Source organism: Mixophyes fleayi, chromosome 2, assembly GCF_038048845.1.
Source record: "Mixophyes fleayi isolate aMixFle1 chromosome 2, aMixFle1.hap1, whole genome shotgun sequence".
NCBI classification, from domain to species: Eukaryota; Metazoa; Chordata; class Amphibia; order Anura; family Limnodynastidae; genus Mixophyes; species Mixophyes fleayi.
The window spans coordinates 13636784-13658462 of NC_134403.1; the positions used below are offsets into that span (position 1 = coordinate 13636784).

Here is a 21679-nt window from a genome sequence, read left to right on the forward strand (position 1 = left end):
TGAAGGCTTACATAGACTGGTGTGAAAGAAAAGGTGTTCTCACTACTTAGATTGGTTTGCTGCTTGTCCTTACATGATGGCCTGGGCAGGGGGTTGAGATTAGCGTCACTCAAAGTTCAGGGGGTAAATTCATCAAGCTGTGGGTTTGAAAAAGTGGCATTACAGCAGCTATACCAGCTACCCAAAAGTAAGCGATTCCAGGTGCTGTGAAGGAACCTAGTGGTGGAAGCAAGATTCTCTTACAGTTTTTGCGCAAGGAGACACCAGGTGACACCAGTAGGAATAGTCAGGAACAGTCAGATACTGACAGTGAGAAAGAAACACAGAAACTCTGTAAGATGAACATGCCTTCATCCTTCTCCCCCCCCCCCCCCCCCCCCCCCCCACACACACACCGGGTGGCGAAGTAAGCCCATCCGATCACGTGGACCGTTTGACCTCCTTGCGCTCAACAGTCTCCCTACTTGTCCTTTATGATGCACACGAGAGGATGGCCGACAACCAAACAGACGGTTGCGAGGTGGATCTAGGCTACCATCTGTCAAGCTCATATGGGCTTTGTTACTTAATGTTCGGATGGGTCTCTGTACAGGGTGAATAGAGGGGAAGGAGCAGGCCAGACAAGTCATTACGTTATTAAGTGCCTTACTCCCAGCACAGCGCCCTCTATATACCCATAGTAAGCAGTGTCGCCTAAATGGATTCAGAGAAATGGATTGTACACCCAAACCTTGTGACCGGTGCCTCTGTGCAGTAATATATTCTGCTATTATTAGGTATTGATATATAGATCTCTCTCACTGTTTATTCTCCCCAGGTGACAGTAGCTCTGGAAGTCCCCCAGAACGATGTGAGACCCCTCTCTATCCTCCGGATTGTATAAAGGAAGAGAACCGGATTGTCTCACAGGATTTTCAGGTAGGGGAAAATGATCAGACCTCTCTCATTGCACGAGTTTTGTATGATATACATTGTATCATTCTCTGCCTAAGCTTGCTGTAATACCCTATTTCATCTTGCAGCAGACAATTAGCAAATCTCTCCAATTAAACTTCCAAACACAATAGAAATTATGGCGGGCTTCTGTGCTTTGGATAAATGCACTCTGCATGTGACTTGTAATATCCTTATGTGTTTTACAAGGTGCTGCGTTATCCTTTATGTTATCATAATGTAACTATGTTATATAATTATGTGAAAATGTTATGTCCTTATCTTGTATATCCTGCCAGAATAGAAGTCCGGTGTAATATGTTTGTTCTTGTATGACAGGCTGAGCCGGAACAAGCCGTATTTCATCAACCGTGTAAGGAAGAGAAGACCGTCCCTGGCCCCATCCGCTCAGGTGAGAGGAAGTAGGATTGGACTAATTAATAGATAAATGTTTTTGCGTATAATGGGCTCAGAGGCATCATATAATGAGTTTACACTTTAAACCCAAGCGTTTCTATTTCACCAATCTGTATATAGCACTGACACATTGAATAATATTAATAATCACATGTAATTGTTAGTTTTTGGAGAATATGATATATTTAATTTGTAAAATATCTGTAGTATAAACATTGTATATATGTTTTCCCACAGGTAGACGTAATTCTAGAAATCGCCCAGTAAGATGTGAGACCCCTCTGTATTCCCCGCATTGTATAGAGGAAGAGAACAGGATCATCACACAGGATTATCAGGTAACTGACGTCTCCAGCTCCTCACACATCCACTTCTCATAGTGCAGAATATTGTGTTGTTATTATGTGTGCGAGTCCTGATGTCCTGTGTAACGTATGGGTAGGACACGTATGTGACACATGTTCTTGTATGACAGGCTGAGCCGGGAAACGGGATATTTCGGTGTAAGGAAGAGGCCGTTCCTACTGAGATCAGCACAGGTGAGAGAGACTGATGCTAAAATATTGGGAAAAGTGAATGGAATGTTCATACTTACTAGAAATGTCGCCTACACGTTATGTATCTGGGGATGGAAGAGCAGATTATTAGTGTTGTTCAAAAAAAATTCATGCCCCTGATAGAAGTAAAGTTACTAAGTAAGTTCAGCATCACAGCCGCAGTCTTTACTGCCAAGCGTTAATTCTCTTAATTCAAGCTTCACGATCTCCTCCCAAGAGTGGTACCATACAGATGCCGTCCATTAATATTTCTCTCTTTATATGTGGACTGCGCTGAATGTATATTATGACACAGTAAAAAATGCCGTCTATAATTGACAAGGGGTGATTATGATGTATAATTAACAAGTGTTTTTAAATATATTGCTTAGGGACAAAGTTGTATATTATAAGATTATTTTGCTACATACAAAGTTTTGTGTATAGTAACAATACATATAGTTTGTGCTATTTTCCTTTGGGGTTTTTTCGCTGTCCTTGCTGCCTGTACAGAAATCTTCCCCTGTGCTTGCTGATGAGGAGCAATGTGCTCCTATGCTATTCAGCTGTCAGTCAGTGGGCCGGATTACAGAGAATAGATAAATCAGTTGGGAGGAGGTGAGGGAGGAACAGCAGGGGCAATACATGATCCCTGGGTACAAGCCTGATGGATAGGAATTAGAGAGGGGTGAGCACTTTTTAATAAAATGTAATCTATATTCAGATTTTGGCAATAATAGTTGTATTACTTATTTTTCCCCAACAACTAGTGATGTTGTGTGATCCCCACTGTATGGGAGCTACAACCTCTAAACCTATTATAACACACCTGTTCTAGCTTTCCTGTCGCCACATGCGTTGGGACCCTCCTTGTTCTCCTCTACTAGTGAACATGTGCACCCGGTTCGGTGTATTTTATACACTGGTGCTACTAGTGTCTGGTGAGCGAGCACTGTGGCACAGGCTCAGCTCAGGTGCTAGAGCAGTAGGTTGTGCTATCACTTGCCGTGTCTGTCTGACACTGATTGGTTGATTGTGCATCTATTCCCGGCTGGTTATCCATTTCTGGGGAATTCCATGACCCCCGTGAAGGGGTCGTTTATTCCTATTAAGCTCCTCTTCTCACTTCTAGCGACTTACTAGCAGCAAAGTAGGTTCCTATCCAAGAACATTGACCATGGCATGCAGACAGGGAAATAATCACTTTCTTACCTCAATGTTGGCTCTCTATCATTATTTGGGGGTTCACTAGATAAATGTTGGCGTTCAACATTAATTACTATTTTAATTTTATGGAGCTATTGTAAATCTGTGTGTCCGTTCCCCACAGGTGGATGTAGTTCTAGAGATCCCCCAGAAATATGTGAGACCCCTCTCTATTCCCCAGATTGTATAGAGGAAGAGAACAGGATCATCACACAGGATTATCAGGTAACTGATCTGACATCACTTCTCATATTGCAGAATATTGTGTTATTCTTGTGTGTGTGTCGTAATGTCCCGTGTAATGTGTGGAAGGGAAACTTGTGTGACCCATGTTCTTGTATGACAGGCTAAGCCGAGAGGCAGAGTATTTCACCCGCGTTGTAAGGAAGAGGCCGTTCCTGCTGAGATCAGCTTAGGTGAGTGGAGAAACTTAAATAAATTAATTCACAACAGACCTTTACTGAGAAATATACAGGTGAGTGGACAATGTACAGAAGTGTACGAGGTCATAAAGTCACCGTGACAGATTCATGTGAATATAAGAGTTTCCTGAAATAATGAAAATCTAAAAAAATTAGTGTATGAAAACACACTTTAAATAAATAAAAAAAAAATACAAAAAACTGTGAGGTCCCATCAGTATAAAGCACATCGTAAACAAGGCTGACTATAGGCTCAGAACACCTGTGGGTAGCAGTAAATGGCACAGCAGGAGTATGAGTAGCGAGTCAGGAACCAGCTCACGTTACCGAATAGTAATTAGCACCTTGAAGAAGTTGGGGGGGGGGGGTTGGTGAATGTACCATATTGTGTTATCACTGCAGTATCAATGTAGTTAAATGCATATTTAGAAGAGGGAGCAGTTTGGTGATTTAACTGTTATCCATTCTACACCTTCTTCTGTTCATGGAGGTTTCTTGATTGTAGACATGAATACCCATATTCTCATTAAGGAGCTTTAAAGGACCATTAAACTTTTTTTTCCTGGTCATAATTTGGTTGCTGTGGTGGAGGAGTAATGTGCCAGTGGATGTAGAGTTATTTTGTCCACTCACAGTAATTAGGGCCTTTATAATCTCCCCCTAATCTTACTCATCTAAGGGGTCTGTCCTTTTAGAGATGATGCCGAATACCCGGTAGTTGACCATCCAGTTACATCTGCATTTTAACATTTACCTTACGTGTGTAAGGTAGACTTATTGTAGTAGGTATTGATTTGCTCAGTGAACTGACTGGTGGTCTGACTGGTAGCTGCAGGATTCAGTTGGTTAATTCTTCAGTTTTGTTAGAGATAACATGCAGGTTTTACACCATATAGATGGTATAGTTTGGGATAAACATTTTTGTTGGGTTACCTGTCGTATCTTTGTACTTGTGTCCCACATATCTGGGCTTTGGAAGCTGTTCAATATCATTTAGCACTTCTGCCTCACAGCACTGGGGTCATGGGTTCAATTCCTGACCATGGCCTTATCTGTGTGGAGTTTGTATGTTCTCCCCGTGTTTGCGTGGGTTTCCTCCGGGTGCTCCGGTTTCCTACCACACTCCAAAAACATACTAGTAGGTTAATTGGCTGCTAACAAATTGACCCTAGTGTGTGTGTGTGTGTGTGTGAGGAAATTTAGACTGTAAGCCTCAATGTGAGAAAGTTCTCTGTACAGCGCTGTGGAATTAGTGGCGCTATATAAATAAATGGTGATGATGATTTCGGTAAATATGTATATATTAAAAGCTATGTCTTACTGACACATAACTATTTTATGTTTGGAGTTATTTATTTTCTTATGAGATGAGCCTCTATGGGTGTGAATTTCTTTCTTACTGTCATCAACCTATTTTAATTGTTTTGTACAAGGAGCTCCGTATCATTGGAGATACTATTGTCTGAGCGACATTGTTGTGCTTGTATATTATTCTGTCTGACCATCTGTTGTAGACTTGGCTTATTCCTGACACTGATTTGTTTGCTTGTGAGCATGAATCCCGGCTTGCTTAACATTTCTGAACCCTTCCTTTCTGCCATGACCATTGTGCTTCAACCTCTGGGTTCTGTGTGTGTAAAAATTTTGAGAGGGTCCTTGGTGAAAACCAATGTTTCCATTAGACTCTGTGCCTCAGGTCTAGCCAGTGCTAATTGCTAGCCACAAAGCGGATTCATATACAAGACAATTCAATACACCCGTCCTTGGTAATGGCTCTTTCCTCTGCCACTACTGACACTGGCTGTGCCAGGAATATGCACCATTAGAGGGGTGATTATGTCCATGACTTTACATCTATTATTCTGTTAGTTGAGGGGTTCACTGTACAAATGTTACTGTCAGCTGGGGTCTTCTTTAGTGTTTTTATGCAGATGTATATAAATCTGTGTGTCCATTTCCCACAGGCGAAGGTAGTTCTAGAAATCTCCCAGAACGATGTGAGACCCCTCTCTATTCCCTGGATTGTATAGAGGAAGAGAACGGGAATATCGCACAGAATTATCAGGTAACTGATCTGACGTCTCCCAGCTCCTCTCACATCCACTGCTCATATTGCAGACTATTGTGGTGTTCACATGTCCTTGCCCTGTGTGTGAATCATGATATGTTCCGTGTAATGTGACACATGTTCTTGTATGACAGGCTGAGCCGGTAGATGGGATGTTCTTCCAGCAGTTTAAAGAAGAGGCAATTCCTGCTGAGATCGGCTCAGGTGAGCAAGCGAAACTAAAATATTATACGTGTGTGTGCGGTGTCTGCTGCTTCCTAGATGAGGTAGTTCCTAACAGTGCTGTTAGCAGATAGTCTACAGCACTTAGTGAACACTGAGAATGTCTGTGAATCAATTATCCGAAAATTAAAATATATGTACATTTTATTAAACACACAATAACATAAATTAAAACATCCATTAATTAATGAAAGTACATGAATGGTTAATTTCCACTTAATACTTCAAACTCACTTTCATGACCCAATCTAATCGGGACCCCCACGAATTGTCATGGGAGCGTGACCTGAGTGATCCTTTGGATGATAATGATATACGCGAGAATGCCGCCTCTATCTCAATATGCGTTAAGATCAACGAAAACCTATATAAACTCTTGTATAGGTGGTATTACGTTCCGACCTGCCTTCACAAGATGTTGCCTGACTCTTCAGACAGTTGCTGGCGTGGATATTCTGGTGTGGGCACGTTTCTTCACATCTGCCCGAAGCAAGCCCAGATCTGGATAGATTTTAAGAACCCAGATCAATCCCTGATCCAAATTGACGTTTCACTTGATCCTAAATTTTTCTTTCTCTCCTTTGGTTTCCCAATGCGACCCGACATCAGAACAAATTAGCCTGTTATATAATCTTAGCCGCCACCTGCCAAATTGCCGTGGACTGGAAGCAAATTGCTTCTCCCTCCCTCCCGGCAGTCATCACTCGAGCATGGCATGTTCATTGCATGGAACTTATGAAGAGCATCATTAATAACTTCTGAATCCTTCAATAAAGTACAGGACCCATGTTTTTCCATCTCTCAATACCGTTCTCCCTTCCCCTGACATAGTGCCATTGTTCCCTACAAACGCCTACCCCTCCCCGTTCCCTTTTCCCCCTCCCTCTGCGCTCCTAGCCAAGCCGCCTACTCTACTCCTTCCCTTTTTCTCTCTGGATCGCTGTTCCTGTGAGAGTCTCTGCCTGGGTCTGCGGTCTGTCGCTGGCATCGCAGCTACATGGCAGAGCCTTGGGATCCGGCATTAAGTGTCAGTTCACCAGTTCCCTCACTAGGTTCGCTAAAAGCTCTATTTGATTTTCTTTTACTGTAAGCAGAGGCGCTGGACCCAGTAAAGGGAGAAGCTTATAGCTTGATACTGAATTTCTTCTTTTGGCAGAATTTTTCTTTCACAGTAGAGACCACCTAAAAGGCAAAGAGCCACAGCAAAAACTCGTTTGTAGCTCGAGACGGGTGTAATAAAGTGCGTTTTTAGTGTTTGTATTTCTGTGATGTATTATCTGTGTTTTAGTTCACTCTCCTCTTGTTGATCTGTGTTTTACACCTGTTCACATTATTCTCACTTATTACCGTAATGTCAGACAAAATAAGTAGTGCTGGAGCCCCTTGTGGGGAGACATCTGTGATTGTGTTTTTTTTTGTCTAAATATCACACCAAATTACCTAGTGGACAGTCTGAGGTTGACACCCTTTGCACTCCATGTGAGGCAAAGGCCACTGTCTTTGCCTGAAGGTGGTACCGCTGACATGGTGGACCCTGCCTGGGCTAACCTATTTGCCAAATCAATTGCTGAACTTGCTCCACTCATCCCAGGCTGCTGTGCAAAGAGAGTTTTCCATTGGTCTCCTCCGTCAAGTTTTCGGTTACAGCCCTTGGCCTGTCGGAACCTTTAGTTAATCTTCCCGTCTCGACAAAGGAGCTAATTTGAGCCTAAGATCTAAAGTTTCAGATTTTGTGCCATTAATTTTATAATTTATATTGGTTGCTGAAGGGGAATAAATCTTTAAGGAGGTTTGGAAGAGAAACAAGGGGGGGGTTGGTGACAGACATGAGGATGTCGTCTGCATGCAATTATATTTCATGTTCAGAGGGGCCCACTCGGATACCTGAGATATCAGGGTTTTGTTTGAGTTTAATGGCACAAGAATCAGTCTTAATTGCCAAAATTTTGGCAAACAATTTAAGATCTATGTTCAATAGGGAAATGGGTTGGTAATTGCTACAACAGTGAAGATCCTGACCAGGTTTAGGTATTGCAATGCTTTCTACATGAATGGCCGAATCTAATTTAGATCCGCAAAGGATAGAGTTGAAAAGATCTAGCAGCATGGGCATGAGGGTGGCAGAGAATTTCTTATAATAGATGGTCGTGTAACCATCGGGACCGGGTGCAGAGGCATTTTTGAGTTCTTTAATAGTTTGTTTAATTTCCTCAGTTGGGATTTCTTTATTCAGAAAGTCAGATTGTGCTGAGGAGAGTTTAGGAAGACGTACTTGTGACCGGATTGACTTACTTTGCCATCCGGGCCATTGGGGAATGAAAGATGAAGGGGATGTTCTTCTTACACAGTTTATCTGGGTTTCTTTCTCACCGTCGGTAACCAACTGTTACCGACAACTCCTACTAGTGTCACCTTGCCACCGACACGCGCCAACTGCGATTGCAAATAGTTGTAGGAGAATCTCGCTGCCACCACTGAGCTCCTTCACGGCACGTAGAACTGCTGGTATAGCTGCTACAGTGCCGCTTTGCTGTGGGCTGACTGGTACCTCCTGACCATTTACTATGGATCAGGACTGCTGGGTAGCAGGCAGAGCATTGACACAGAGATGCTGGGGTTAACACAGGACTGTCGGGGAAAGAATAAGAGTATAAGTTATCTGTTGGTTACAGGATACAGCAGGCAATAAGAGTTGGGCACAATCTTCAGTCAATGATGCTTTACACACTAGTTAGAGATGCAAGTGATCTCCAGAAGTTCAGATAGTATAACACATTACATGGTCAAAGAGGGCTCTTTATATGAGGGTTTTTTACTTGCTGTAAAATCCATTTCTCTAAACCCGTTTGAGGGACACTGCCAACCATGGAGCATAGAGGACGTTGTACAGAAAACTCACCTCTTCCGGCAAAGCCTACCAACCATCTACTTAACCACCTCACCTCCTCCACTCGCTCTCACTTCTCTCTGCTGGCTCCCCTTGTGCCTGTTCTGTCTACCCTCCTTTAGGATGTAAGCTCACATGAGCAGGGCCCTCTTCCCTCCTGTCTCCTCACCTGTTCTTCTGCTCCGTGCTTATTGCATCAGCCTGCCTGGAGTTTCTGAAGTATTGGTATTTTTGTTTATTGTTCTGTACTGTTTCACCCTGTATAGTCTACTGTTTGTATCATGTAAGGCGCTGCGGAAATCTTGTGGTGCCTAACAAATAAATGATAATAATACAGAAGTAAGGCACCTAAAACTAACAGACTTGTCTGGCCTGCTCCTTGCCCTCTATGCCCCCTGCCCGGAGACAAATCTGTTTATATACAAAGTCCACTGTATCGGATTAAAGTCACATTCAACAGAACAGACAACCAAAACTGTCGGAACAAGGGCTGGGAGCGCAGTGTCCCCCCAAATGGGTTTAGAGAAATGGATTTTATAGTATGTAAAAAAATATTTTTTTCTCTTGCACAGCCATTTGGGGGACACTGATAACCATGGGTGCATTCCAAAGCTGTCCCTATGGGTGGGAACACGCAGTCTTGGCTGCACGCATAACCTTTTGGTCAAAGCTTGCGTCTTTGAAAACAAAGACGTTGAAGCGATAGAATCTGGTGAATGTGTGAACAGAGGACCACGTGGCTGCCCGGCACACTTGCTACATTCTGCGCACAGGAGGCGCTGACTGACCTGCTGGAGTGAGCCGTACCCACCTTCGGTCCAGAGGACACTCTGAGAGATAGGCCTGATAAATGGTCGTCTTAACCCACCTGGCAACTATCTGTTTAGTTGCTGGCCGTCCACGCTTGTGAGCCTCGTATAGAACCAGAAGACAGTCTTGCGCACAGATGCTGTGCGATCCACATATATTCTTAAGGCCCTGACCACATACAGGAGAAGCAAAGATTTTGAAGTACCAGGCAGTGAATCCTGAGTTAACACAGGAATAACAATTTCCTGGATGATGTGGAACCTAGACACCACCGTAGGTTGAAAGGAAGCGGTGGCGCAAAATAGTTCTGTCCTCTTCTAAAATGAAGGGCGAACCGTAATACAGGGCAGCCAAGTCCGAAACCCATCTGGGAGACTACCGCATTTTTCAAAATGAGGAGGCGGGAACCCCCTGTATCTCACACAGCCTATTTAGGCTTTCCAAATCCGGTGATAATTTCTAGAAGATGCCGATTTTCCTGGCCCTGATCATTGTCTGTCTGAAGGACTCTTTATCAGTGCAACTTTTCCTGCGTGGGATCAGTGCGTCAGTCGACAGGCAATCAAAGCCAATCATGCCAAGTCCAGATGGAAGAATGGACCTTGGCTCAGAAGATTCGGTCTGCAAGGAAGTCTCCAGGTCGGTTCCACCGCCATGCTTTGCAGATCTGTGTTCCAAGATCTGCGTGGCCAATCCGGTGCCACCAAAATTACCGGCACTCCTTCCGCTTTACCTTCTTTAGCACACGAAGCAACATGGGAATCGGGGGAAATACAGTATTTATACCAGTCGGTAAATCTAAGGAACCATCATGGCATCTGCCATGCACGCTTGAGGGTCCCGAGTCCTGGCACAATAGCAGTTCATCTTGTGGTTCAACTGAGGGACATCATGTCGACATCCGGCATTCACCACCTGTCCATGATCTGGGAGAATACTTCTGGATGAAGGGACCATTCCCCGGGATGAATGATATGGCGACTTAAGTAATCGGCCTCCCAATTGTCCACAGACTGGAAGCTTTTGACCATGGTTATCTGCAAGGAAACGTGTGCAGTCATCATTGCTTTGCACAAAAAGGCCTGCACAGGGCTTCATATTGCTGCTAGTAAGATTGCGCCCAAAGTCAAAGATTTATAGGATCATCAAGAACTTCAAGGAGAGAGGTTCAATGTGAAGAAGGCTTCAGGGCGCCTGTGACTCGATCACTGATAACTTCTGGTATAAATGTATTCAAAAGGCGCTTATTTATATAATTTATATTTATATAATTGTACATGCACTTATTTTGATATTGTGTGTATTATCTTTAATTTCTGAGACTAGGAAGAAATTTGTTTCTTGTTTTACCTTGCTAGAGAAGATCCATTATTTCTTAAGGTATATATCTGATACAATAAGCCTTTGTGGATGGAAGTCTTTTGTGTGTTGTGATGTGGGGAAGGGGTTTGTACCTTTCTTTGGGAATGTGTATTCTGGACTGTCTGAAGAGGGGCCCCATGCTAATTAGATCTTTTGATGTGTGAAGGTCCAACATTGAAGGTAGGAACTTTTAAGACCGGGGTCCTAGATTCTCTGCATCTGAAAATCAGATGAAGGGCATTACAGCATCTCTTGAATTTCATAGATAAGTGTAAATATTGTTGACTTTGCAATGCATGTAAATCCATGTTTGTGTAAACACATTGCATTCTGATTCTAAAAATAGCCTGTGCCCAAATCCGTATAAAAAGCACTGTTTTGTACACTGAAATGTTCTTCTTGTTTCATCTGACCTGATCACTGGTACCTTCCACCAGTGTGAGAGCAAATAAACATCACTTGCTTCAAAGACCTGCTTGAAAACATCTTCAATATTCTGCTTGAAAACATCTGTATTCCTGTGACCTGCAGATTAGACCCTAAATCTAATCCGTTCTCTGGCTGTTTTTGAGGTTAGACCCAGCTTTTCGGGTGCCACCACTCTGCCTGCAGCCCTGGTCAGTGTGATAGGCCAGGGGTATCCATCCACAGCACCCCTGATCCATTGTAAGAGGTAAGGAGTACCAGCCCAGGTATGCCAGTAACTGGGTACACTCGCCGCGTCAGCCAGAAGAAACCCGGTACTGGATGCCTATAAGGAGTCCAGTGGTGGCAGCATTTGTAAGCCCCTCCTACAGCGGCAAGAGGGCCATTTGGGATAACAAAAGGGAGCGGTGGCAAAGTAATCAAGGCTGGTTCCCAGCAGCAACAGACAGGGTGGCATAGGTGGTCCATGATATCACAGCGCCCAAGAACGTTCAGCAAGCGCCAGGACCGTCTCCTAAACTTGATTCAGCTTCAAGATCGGGGTACCAGCAGTGCAGAGCTTGCTCAGCAATGGCAGGTGTGCGTGCATCTGCACGCACAGTGAGGTGAAGGCTTTTGGAGGATGGCCTGTTATCAAGAAGGCCAGCAAAGAAGCCACTTCTCTCCAGGTATAACATCAGGGAGAGACTGATATTCTGCAAAATGTATAGGGATTGGACTGGGGTAAAGTCATTTTCTCTGATAAATCCCCTTTCAGATAGTAGGAGAGTTGAGGCCATTAACATTCAAAGAGTGGCTCTTAAGAGTAATGGGCTATCAGGTTACCAGAGAAAGGCATAAAGGACAGTGGCTTGTAAGGGGGGAAAAAAGTGAGGTTAGAAAGGGTGACTGGTCTACCGAAATGAGTCCAGGTAACAAGAGTAAATTGAACAACATTGATATTGAAAACGGGGGGGTGGGGGGGGAATTGGACTTCCAAGTAAGGAACACTAACGGCACGGGAGTGGGGGAGCAAAAGAGGGCATGAGGAGGCACTTTAGCAAAGAGAGGACTATGACTATGAGCCCATACAATGTAGCAAAAACCGAAGAAATGTGAACAAGAAAAAATAAGAGCAATCAAAAACGACGGCAATGACATTGACAAGGAAACAGGAGGTAGTTAATTTCGAGAGCCTTCACCATGTGTTAAGACCCTGGGCAGACAGGAGGCAGACTACACAAGTAAGCTGAGCAATTTCTTATAGGTGACCTGGATATGGTGAATTTAAATTGTAGAAAATACAATGGCCATACTTCCCAATAAAATATTTTACCTGCCTCTCTCCTGGAAATCCCACAGGACCAAATAATGCAGCAGGAAGATAAGGAAACCACTAGGAGCAATAAAATCAATAATAGAATAATAAACGGTGTAGTAAGTAAATAAATAGATGATGCTGAATGAGTGAGTTCCTGCCATACATTGGTACTGGAAGAAAGGAAGGGGATCTCAGAGGCTAATCACTGTTATAGGACAACTACATGTCATCATTTGAAACATAGAGACCACAATTTTTCAAAATAAATAAAAATAAGAATACAAGCACAGACCTGTCTCCTGCGTGTCACACAGGGCAGTATCCCCTAAATACAAGTGCAAAAGAAAATAAAAATGAGGAAACAAAATAACAGGAAGGCTCTGCTGTCTTGTCAGTAAAAGATAATGAGTGCCAAGGTAAGTCTTCAAGTCCAAGCCCACTCGGCTAGCATGGGTCGATTGCTGGAGGAGGATGGTGAGAAAGTGAGCTTCAATTTTTGCAGTCACTCCAGACCATGATCAGGTGTTTTAATGGAAAAGGCTCTTGGTAGCATGAGTGAAGGTGAGTTGAAAGGGAAAATCCCACGGATAAAGAATATTGAGCGATCTGAGATATTTAGTAACTTCAGAGATCTCTTCGTTTCTTTAGAATGGTGGGTTAAAGGTCCTCAAAACGAGAGGGTTAGTCCCGGCATGAGAAGTGTATTGCACATTGTGTGCGGCAAGAAGAATCTTCTTGACAGTGTAGTAGTGTAAGCGCACTATCGCGTTACGTGTAGGTTGAGGTTTCGCTCGGAGAGCCTAGGGGTGCGATCCATCAACATGTCTGAGGTGGCAAGGTTGGGGACCAGCTGTTTGAAAAGATTGTGCAGATAGTTGGGGAAGTTCCTCTGATGATACCATCTAAGGCATATTTTTAATCCTAAGATTGTTGCAGCGGGAGCCGGTTCTCAAATTGTTCCTTGAGAGTGTACAGTTTGGAGTGGTTGGTAGCAAGTTCATGGTCCGTTTGGCCTGGAAGGTGCAGATCTCATCAGTCTTCATTTCAAGAGAGTCTGTCCGAGAACCCAGTGAAGCAATTTCAGATCTCTGTTCTGACACCAGAGCACAGAATTCAGACTGGATAGTGACTTTAACTTGTTTTATAATTTTAGCCATGGTCAGCTGCAGAGGGGCCAGAGTCTGACTCGTGGCCCTGTGAGTCCTGAGTATGTAATGGAGGTGGGCCAGTTTTCTCACTCCTGGAGAACATGCTGGGAGTTTGAAGTTTATATTGTTTTTTCTGTCTTTGAGCCAAAAATGGCAAAAAGGTCTATCATGGCGTCTTCCGCTTATTAAGCCAAGGAATGCTCCTTCATCAGGATTTTCCGTTGTTTACTTTAACAGCATGACTGTTGAAGCCATGATTCTTAAAGCTAAAGGTTGGCTAGCAGTGTGGTGGAGACCTTGGTTTGACTTAAGTTGGTCTATTTTATTTATTTTGGACCTCTTTCCCTATTTATTTACCTCTCACCCTTTCTCCTGTACTGGGGTATAGTTAGAAAAATGACTGACTTGCTCCTGGCTAGGGGATGTAGCCGGGGGGTTCAGATTTTGAGGTTTTCTTTTAATACCACGTTTTCCCAGTGTCCTGCAATGGACATTGAGAAAAGGATTTAACGGAAGTGCAAAAATCCCTAAATAGTATAAACTTCCTTATACCTTTTATAGAAATTCTAGTTTTAAAATTGCCTCTGGTTATCTTTCTAATCCAGTGATTGAAGGACGAGTGTGTGTGAGAGAGAGAAACTAGGTCCCAAGATGAAAGTAATTATCCTGATATTGTAGAATATCAGGATAATTTAATCTTACACAGAAAAACTCTCTCCTCCTGTCTCTAAATACATATATGTATTTATATGTAAGATTTTTTTTTTTTTTTTGTCACACACAGGTGTAACGCTGGATCCTGGTGATCATCGAGGGCTGCCGGAATTCCTCCCGGAACACTGTATAGGTCAGTGGTACATCCTTTTCTATTCCTATACCAAGCTGATTTATTACACATTGCTGTACAGAATGGAAGTTCATGGTATGTTCATTTGTGAAAGGGTAGAGTGACTATGCAGCTTTTATTCGCAAGTGAACCGTTCCACTCAGGGTTTTGATGAACATAGGAATAGTTTTCTGAACGTCGGCTTTGGCAAGAGGTGTGGAAACTGGCTATAGGCCTGAGACACAAAGAGGGCTAAAGATGGTCTTCTATGTAAACATTGAGCAAAGGTTCCCAAACTTGTACATGTTATCGCACATCTGCATTTAGATCATCCCCAGGACAGCACCCACCAGAATATATGGTCAGAGAGGGGACTTGGGATCCTGTACTATACTCCAGGAAGGTCTCCTGATCAGGGTATTGATGCCAGTTTAGAGGTGTTCTTGAACAGCTTTAATCCTTGCGTTTACCTTTCTTCCCTGCATCATATGAATTTCCCTCTGACTTGGGTAGAGAAGGAGGGTCTATATTATTACGTCCTCCTATCGGGTAAAGAAGGATGCTTCTCATAATCTGAAAAGTTTGTCTAAATCTCATTCTTGCAAATATGTGATCTGTGATGAGACATCCTGACATCTACAAAAAGCCACTGTGTCGACTCGTACAGACAAGGTTTTTAAGGATGAGCCTCCCTATATGTTTAAGGACTTTGTGGGGTGGTTGAAGCACTAAATGCTCAGAACTTTCCAGGAGAACAAAAATGCTGCAAAATCTGAATTTGTGGCTTTTCCTTAGGAGGTTTATCTGGAATCTACAGATAGAGGTGTTTACTGAAGAGGATGAGGGTGATTCTTAAAATTCTTTATCGTATGAGAAACAAAGAATGTTGAGATCATTAAAGCCTTTTTAAAGCAGATTCATTCAGAACCCATTCCAACGCAGCCTGGAGAGCACTAAGGCTGAAGACCTGGACGATTGATGGTTCCTCTTAAGTCCAGACTATGTGCTGTTCCAGGGAAAATTTTTGTTTGGACCAAAGCTGGACAAAATTCTTAAGAGCATGTGATTGTTTAAAAGGGTTTCCTGTTTATAGAAGATCTTTTCAGAGCATGAGAGAAGACACAATAGAAGATGAAGGGGTTAGAAATGGAATATTGCTAAATCCAACTGAGGAAGAGGTTTCATTTTGTAACCCCCAACAAACTTACTTCCAAGTCCTAATGAAGTCGGAGGTAAACTTTCTGGATTTGTACATTTTTCCCACCAGTGGAAGTAGATAGATTGTTAAGGTCAGTCGTGAAGGAAACAAACTGGACTTCATTCGTCTTTCAGATTTGTCCTTTCGCAAGTTCAACGTGTTCTAGACAGAGGACATTTGATTTAAGCCACAGATAAACTGATGAAACAGGGAATCCTAAAGAAGCCCAAGAAGAAAAGAAGCAGGTTTCTTCTTTACTCTGACATTTTCACCAGGAAAACTAAAATAAAGTAAGAGCATGAATAAGGCATCAAAAGTGCCTTCAAAACAAACTCATAAAGGCCTTATGTATTTTTTCTGCAATCAATCTAAAACATGTCTATTATCATGGTCCATTCACTGTAGAATTTCGGATATTCCCGAGACTGACCATCCAGAGAACAAAAGTATAGATCAGCTACTATCTATGGGATGTTAAAAAATATGGTAAAGTTGAGTCTTCTGCTTTCTCAGTGAAAATTATTTTTGGTGTCTCCCTAGGCTCCAAGAAGCAGAGGGTGTTCCTTCCCTACAAAAGGAAACCAGAAACAATCCAAACTGGATGCACAGTTAGTTTTGGATTTTACCTAAGAGAATAGGTTAGTTCTAGAACTGTGCGGCTATTCTAGTTGTGCCCGGGTGACAACATTAGTCATGGACATTGCATTTAGAAATGTTGAGGGTCTGGAATAAGGCAGTAATCTCTACTCCAAAGGATTAGAATATCAATATCCCAAAAGAGAGCATTATCTTTTGGAAGGAACATGTTAATTTAAACAAGTGTCCCTTAGTTTCCTCAGGAACTTATTACTATTGCAACAACTGTTAACCTGTTGGGATGAGGAGCGTTCCTTCAGGACAGGTCAATCCAGGGTCAGTGGACTGTAGACCAGAAACAAGTTTCAGATAACTTTTGGCCATCTGGAAAGTCCTTGAATCATTTCTAGGACTGGAGAGTCAGGAGAAATGTATGTATCCAATGTATGTATCCAGTCAGACGACATAACAGAAGTCACTGGGAGCACCAGAAGTGTAAGGTTGCACAGAGGAAGAAGCTTTATATTGATCAGAAGTGAGTTTGATCCCAATCTCTGCAGTTCACATAACGGCTCCTTTAATACTCGGGCTAACTAGCTCAGTCGGGCATCACTGGGCCAAGCAGAATTGCACAGAAATAGTGATCCCTACACACAGAAATTTTCACAAGAAAGGAAGACCAAGAAATGTTTTCTGAATCGCAAAGACTGCCCACCGGAAGTAGACGCTCTTTTCCAAATATGGGATTTCCCACTAGGTTTTGCATTTCCTGCTTTTGATGCGGATACCAAGATCATAAACCTTTTCGAGAGACCGTGGGTTATTCTAGTGTTCTCCTGTTCTGGTTTTCGGCCATGAAAAGGATGTCGGAAGAAGATCCTTGTCTACTTCCAGAAATACGCAACTTAGTCTTTCGATATTACAAATAGAAATCCAGAAAGTCAGGCTAATGGCCTGGCTTCTGAATGGGAGCTACTTGGGAAACAGGTCACAGGATTGGAAAAAATACAGGCGCACCATGCCTGAATATTGCTTCATTCTCAGACTGAATCTTTTCAAAAGTAAATATCTTGATTTCGCAGCTCACAAGAGCTGACTCTTCATCCTTTGTTTCTGAACCCTACAAATCTTAAGGACAAAACATTCCACTGCTTAGATGTACGAAGGCACCTAATCAGATACTTGGAACTAAACAAAGCTTGGAAAAATGATTGTCTGCTAGTCCTGTTTCATGGAGGATCTACAGGATAGGGTGCTTCAAATGATTTCCTGGCAAGATAGATTTGACCAGTTATCCTAGAAATCCATTAAGCATTGGGTAAAGATCAAAGCCCATTCTTCTAGAGGAATTTCCACCTTCTAGGTAGAGCTGGTAGGAGCCACAGTGGAGAAAATGTGCCAAGATGCCCCTTGCTCCATATTTTCACTCCACTCTAGCAAACAAATGTGCAGGCTGACTGTGACGCAGACATTGGAAGAAAAGTTTTGCATGCAGTAGTCTCTCTCTAAAAATCACATCTACAATCTCCTCGTGGGTGCTCTCCTGTGGGGGATCTGGAAACTGATAGACGTAGCAGTGACTCTTTCCAGGAATCCTTCAGTACAAGCACTTCTTGTGTTTAACCTCTTCCCTTTTAGTTAAAGCAGTATCCTCACGCTGTGGATGGGGTAATGTCTGTTCCTCTCTATAGGTGGATGTGACCACATCTCCTGGTGGGTGGAGTCCTGGAGGATTCCTGTAAAAGGAGATACCTCTGCGTGTGTCATTCCAACCTCAAAGGACTTTAATATATTTGCTTCTTACAACTTCTACATTAGCTGAAACTTGTATTTCTGTTGCCCTGACATAAGACACAAGACTGCCTGCTAGACAAAGTTTTATTGCATGTACAGCAGAGACCTGTTGTGTGCAGGGGTTACAGTTTTAAAGGAATCTAGAAATGTAAAGTGATGTATTTACAAATTCGTCATCTGAAGGTCCATCTTTTAGGTTTTGGACCCATTGTACCTAAATTCCTATGACACATTCAGTCTAATAACGGTCACACAGAAATGTTTCCCAACACATAGTTTGGGAGTCGCAGCTTACGTTGGTCATATGCTGCAATGTCACATCCGATATTGGGCTATTTTTCGCATATATAGCAGAATGTGTAGCCCCAAAACAACTGCCATACCCGATAATGATCCTAATGAAATCGATAGGATCATTCTTATCGGTCTGTGTGTGTGTGTCGTCCTCTTCTGCCTAAACTGACTCTCGCCAAGTGATAGAGAAACTCAACCCATGTGCCAAACTGCCAATTTGGCCGTGGAAATATGTTGGCTAAACGGTCCGTGACCTTGACCCGAGAGCCTTGCAGTATGATGGAAGTTTGTGGCCAGCATTTGACAATTGGAGTGAGAATACAATTGAACAATGCCTCTTGATTAATTTATTGGAAAATAATGAGAAAAACAATAAGGAGTCTATTTGGGTCATTCCATGAAGTATCAAACACAATACTTGAAAATTAAATTTCACATAACCACTACCATTTTCTTATACTTGTGTTGCTAAAAGACTGTAGTATATTGTGCGATAATTGAAAATCAATAAATGTCGTGTATCGGAAGGTGTTGAAGTGGATGAAAAAATGGATAATTTCTTATTTTATACCTGAAATTATAATTATAATCGTAATTTCATAGGTGCTGTAGAAATAGGTCTACATAACCTAATCAGCACAAAGGGAGAGATGCATGACACTGAAAAATTACAATTAGGAGCCGATTGGTTGGTACAAACACACCCTTTAAAATGACAGGATCTGATTGGTTGGTAAGGTGTTACGTTCATTAGGTTGTGTAGACCTATTTCTACTATTCTGTTGCTATTCAAGCACATAATAATTTTAGTGAAATAACTATAGGAAGCAGAAGAATGAGATGAGAAAAGCTTAAAAAAAAAAGGAGCAAACTTATGAAGAACACAAGAGAAAACATAGGGAGGAGGCCAGGAAAAGTCGTAGTTGATTGCAAGAAAAAAGTAAAAAACTGTCTAAACCAGAAAAAGTTAAAATTGAAGAGAAGGGAAGAGGTGAGAAATAGTCACAAAACACAGATTATTGAATAAAAAGGAAAGCTTCCTGCTGAAATAATTGAGGAGGGATATAGATTTTTTTTAATTGATTTTCAAGAAGGCAAGAACTGTTCATGGAATATTCTCGTGTACATCGTAGGTGACAAGACATTTTCAACTTAATTTTTTTTCCACTGATGATCTTCATGTAACTGTCACAGCAAATTCAGTTGAATATGATGGAGAGAGTTACTCAGGGGAGATTAAGGGCATCAGAGATGGTGAATACTTAGTGAGCACGCTAGAGCAACCTGGCAGCAACTAGCATTGACCATCATCACTGGATGAAATAATCATTTATATAGCGCCACTAATTCCGCAGCGCTGTACAGAGAACTCGCTCACATCTGTCCCTGCCCCATTGGGGCTTACAGTCTAAATTCCCTAACACACACAGAGACAGATTGACTAGGGTCAATTTGATAGCAGCCAATTAACCTACCAGTATGTTTTTGGAGTGTGGGAGGAAACCAGAGCACCCGGAGGAAACTCACGCAAACATGGGGAGAACATACAAACTCCACACAGATAAGGCCATGGTCGGAAATTGAACTCGCATGACCCCAGTGATGTGAGGCAGAAGTGCTAACCACTGAGCCACCATATTTTATACATCTTCACTGCTAATCTGGAAGATAAACAGACCTACACTGATTAATTCACGTGGATTCCTACAGGTTTGAGTAATTTGTATCAGAGCCCTTTGACTGGGGACAGACTTGTAACGTGAGCCACATTCGTAGATAACATGAGTCACATGTCAAAATTGATTTTAAGTATAGTTTGGTTAACATTCAGTTTTTGTTTGTGTGTCAGTCATAAGTTTAGGATCTTATAAGTGTATAGTAGAACAATCATATTGTAAAAATAATTAGGACAGCAGGTTTAAATAAATATATAAGTTCTTATGTCCATTCTGTTGTGAGTGTGACCTGAGTCGTGCATATAAACAATAACATTTAAATACTAAGTGTACATTTTTTTTTTCTGCTTCTATGCATTAATTATGACTACCTACCTCATATCACATTGTCATATTTTGAATTTCAGCTTAATTTTCTGTGTGTGGTGCATTTAAACTTCTAAAACTGAGCATGAAATGTAACGTGAGTCACATGGAATGACCCATTTAGACTGGAGGTAGAGCCGGGGACCTGAGCGAAGTAATGATAGTGGTTGGATTATTATAGAGATATCGTAGGTTGTGACCAAGGCCCACAGCTGCTTCTGGTTAATGGAACAGAAAAGGCTCGTTCAGGAAAAAGGCAACAAGCTCTTGAACTGGTTTTCTGCGTTTCCCAGATGTTTACATTTTATTTATCGAGAACATTGTTAGTTTAATATTCTAAAAGCAACTGAAGTGCAGCATCTCATTGCTGAGCAGGATATATTTGAGACGTATTGTACTACTACAGCTGGTGAGCCACAGGTTGTCTGCCCTCTAGACTAAATCATATGGACGGATCACAGGTTATTAAATAAGCCTTGGTATGTAATAATGGTGTAAAGAGCTGTGATGTTCTGTAACCCATAATAATCGGAAGTTCTATGTCATATGACTGTCTTTACTATAACAGCTGGAATCTGATTGGCTGTTCTTTCTAATTATTATTATCCTTTATTTATAATGTGTAAATCATCATTTAATTGTACGATATGAAATATTCTTATGCACAAAGATTAAAAATACAATGGGAAAATATAAGCTAGTAAATAATTGATCATGAGGACCATTTGGTTTATTGGCCTCTAATATGAAATGGAAATATATTCTGTTTATTATAAGCAGCGTTTATGATCAGGCTTTTTGTCTTTAAATAGTAAAACACAAGGAATTTAACATTGTACATTTTTCTTAGTTTCCTGCATATTTGTTCTGATTACGAAGAGTGCGACTTACATGTGAATCATTATCCATAGGCTCCAGGGGAACACTGCCTCTAGTGGCCAGATTAATATACACAATGGTAGTCTGCTGACTTGGTTTTATCACACAATGCATTTTATACAGAGCTTCTCTTGGGTTCATGATTGACTTTGTTTAAAGTTACTTATTTTAAGTTTTTTTTGCTCTTTACAAGAAACAAAAGTACATTCTGCTCCTTCCACGGACGTATGAACACTGATATATGCTCTCTCTCACTTTAAAATATTGAGACAGCTGTAATTGTTTTAAAATGTGAACCAGTGACTCTGACACTATTGGACAAATATTAAATTA

The 21679-nt window shown here is 41.9% G+C and overlaps 2 protein-coding genes across 15 annotated transcripts in view; one reads left to right on the top strand and one right to left on the bottom strand.

Moving 5' to 3' along the window:
• Positions 1 to 21679, bottom strand: part of LOC142140704 (uncharacterized) — a 233637-nt gene that overhangs the window by 47208 nt on the left and 164750 nt on the right. The window lies entirely within an intron of this gene.
• Positions 1 to 21679, top strand: part of LOC142140705 (uncharacterized) — a 148037-nt gene that overhangs the window by 15371 nt on the left and 110987 nt on the right. For all 14 annotated transcript variants that reach the window (XM_075198501.1, XM_075198500.1, XM_075198502.1 and 11 more), the window contains exons 5-13: positions 818 to 918; positions 1273 to 1345; positions 1588 to 1688; positions 1826 to 1889; positions 3217 to 3317; positions 3439 to 3508; positions 5479 to 5579; positions 5717 to 5786; positions 14522 to 14584. In XM_075198501.1, coding sequence (XP_075054602.1) covers positions 818 to 918; positions 1273 to 1345; positions 1588 to 1688; positions 1826 to 1889; positions 3217 to 3317; positions 3439 to 3508; positions 5479 to 5579; positions 5717 to 5786; positions 14522 to 14584 — 744 coding nt within the window. The remainder of the gene's footprint in view (positions 1 to 817; positions 919 to 1272; positions 1346 to 1587; positions 1689 to 1825; positions 1890 to 3216; positions 3318 to 3438; positions 3509 to 5478; positions 5580 to 5716; positions 5787 to 14521; positions 14585 to 21679) is intronic.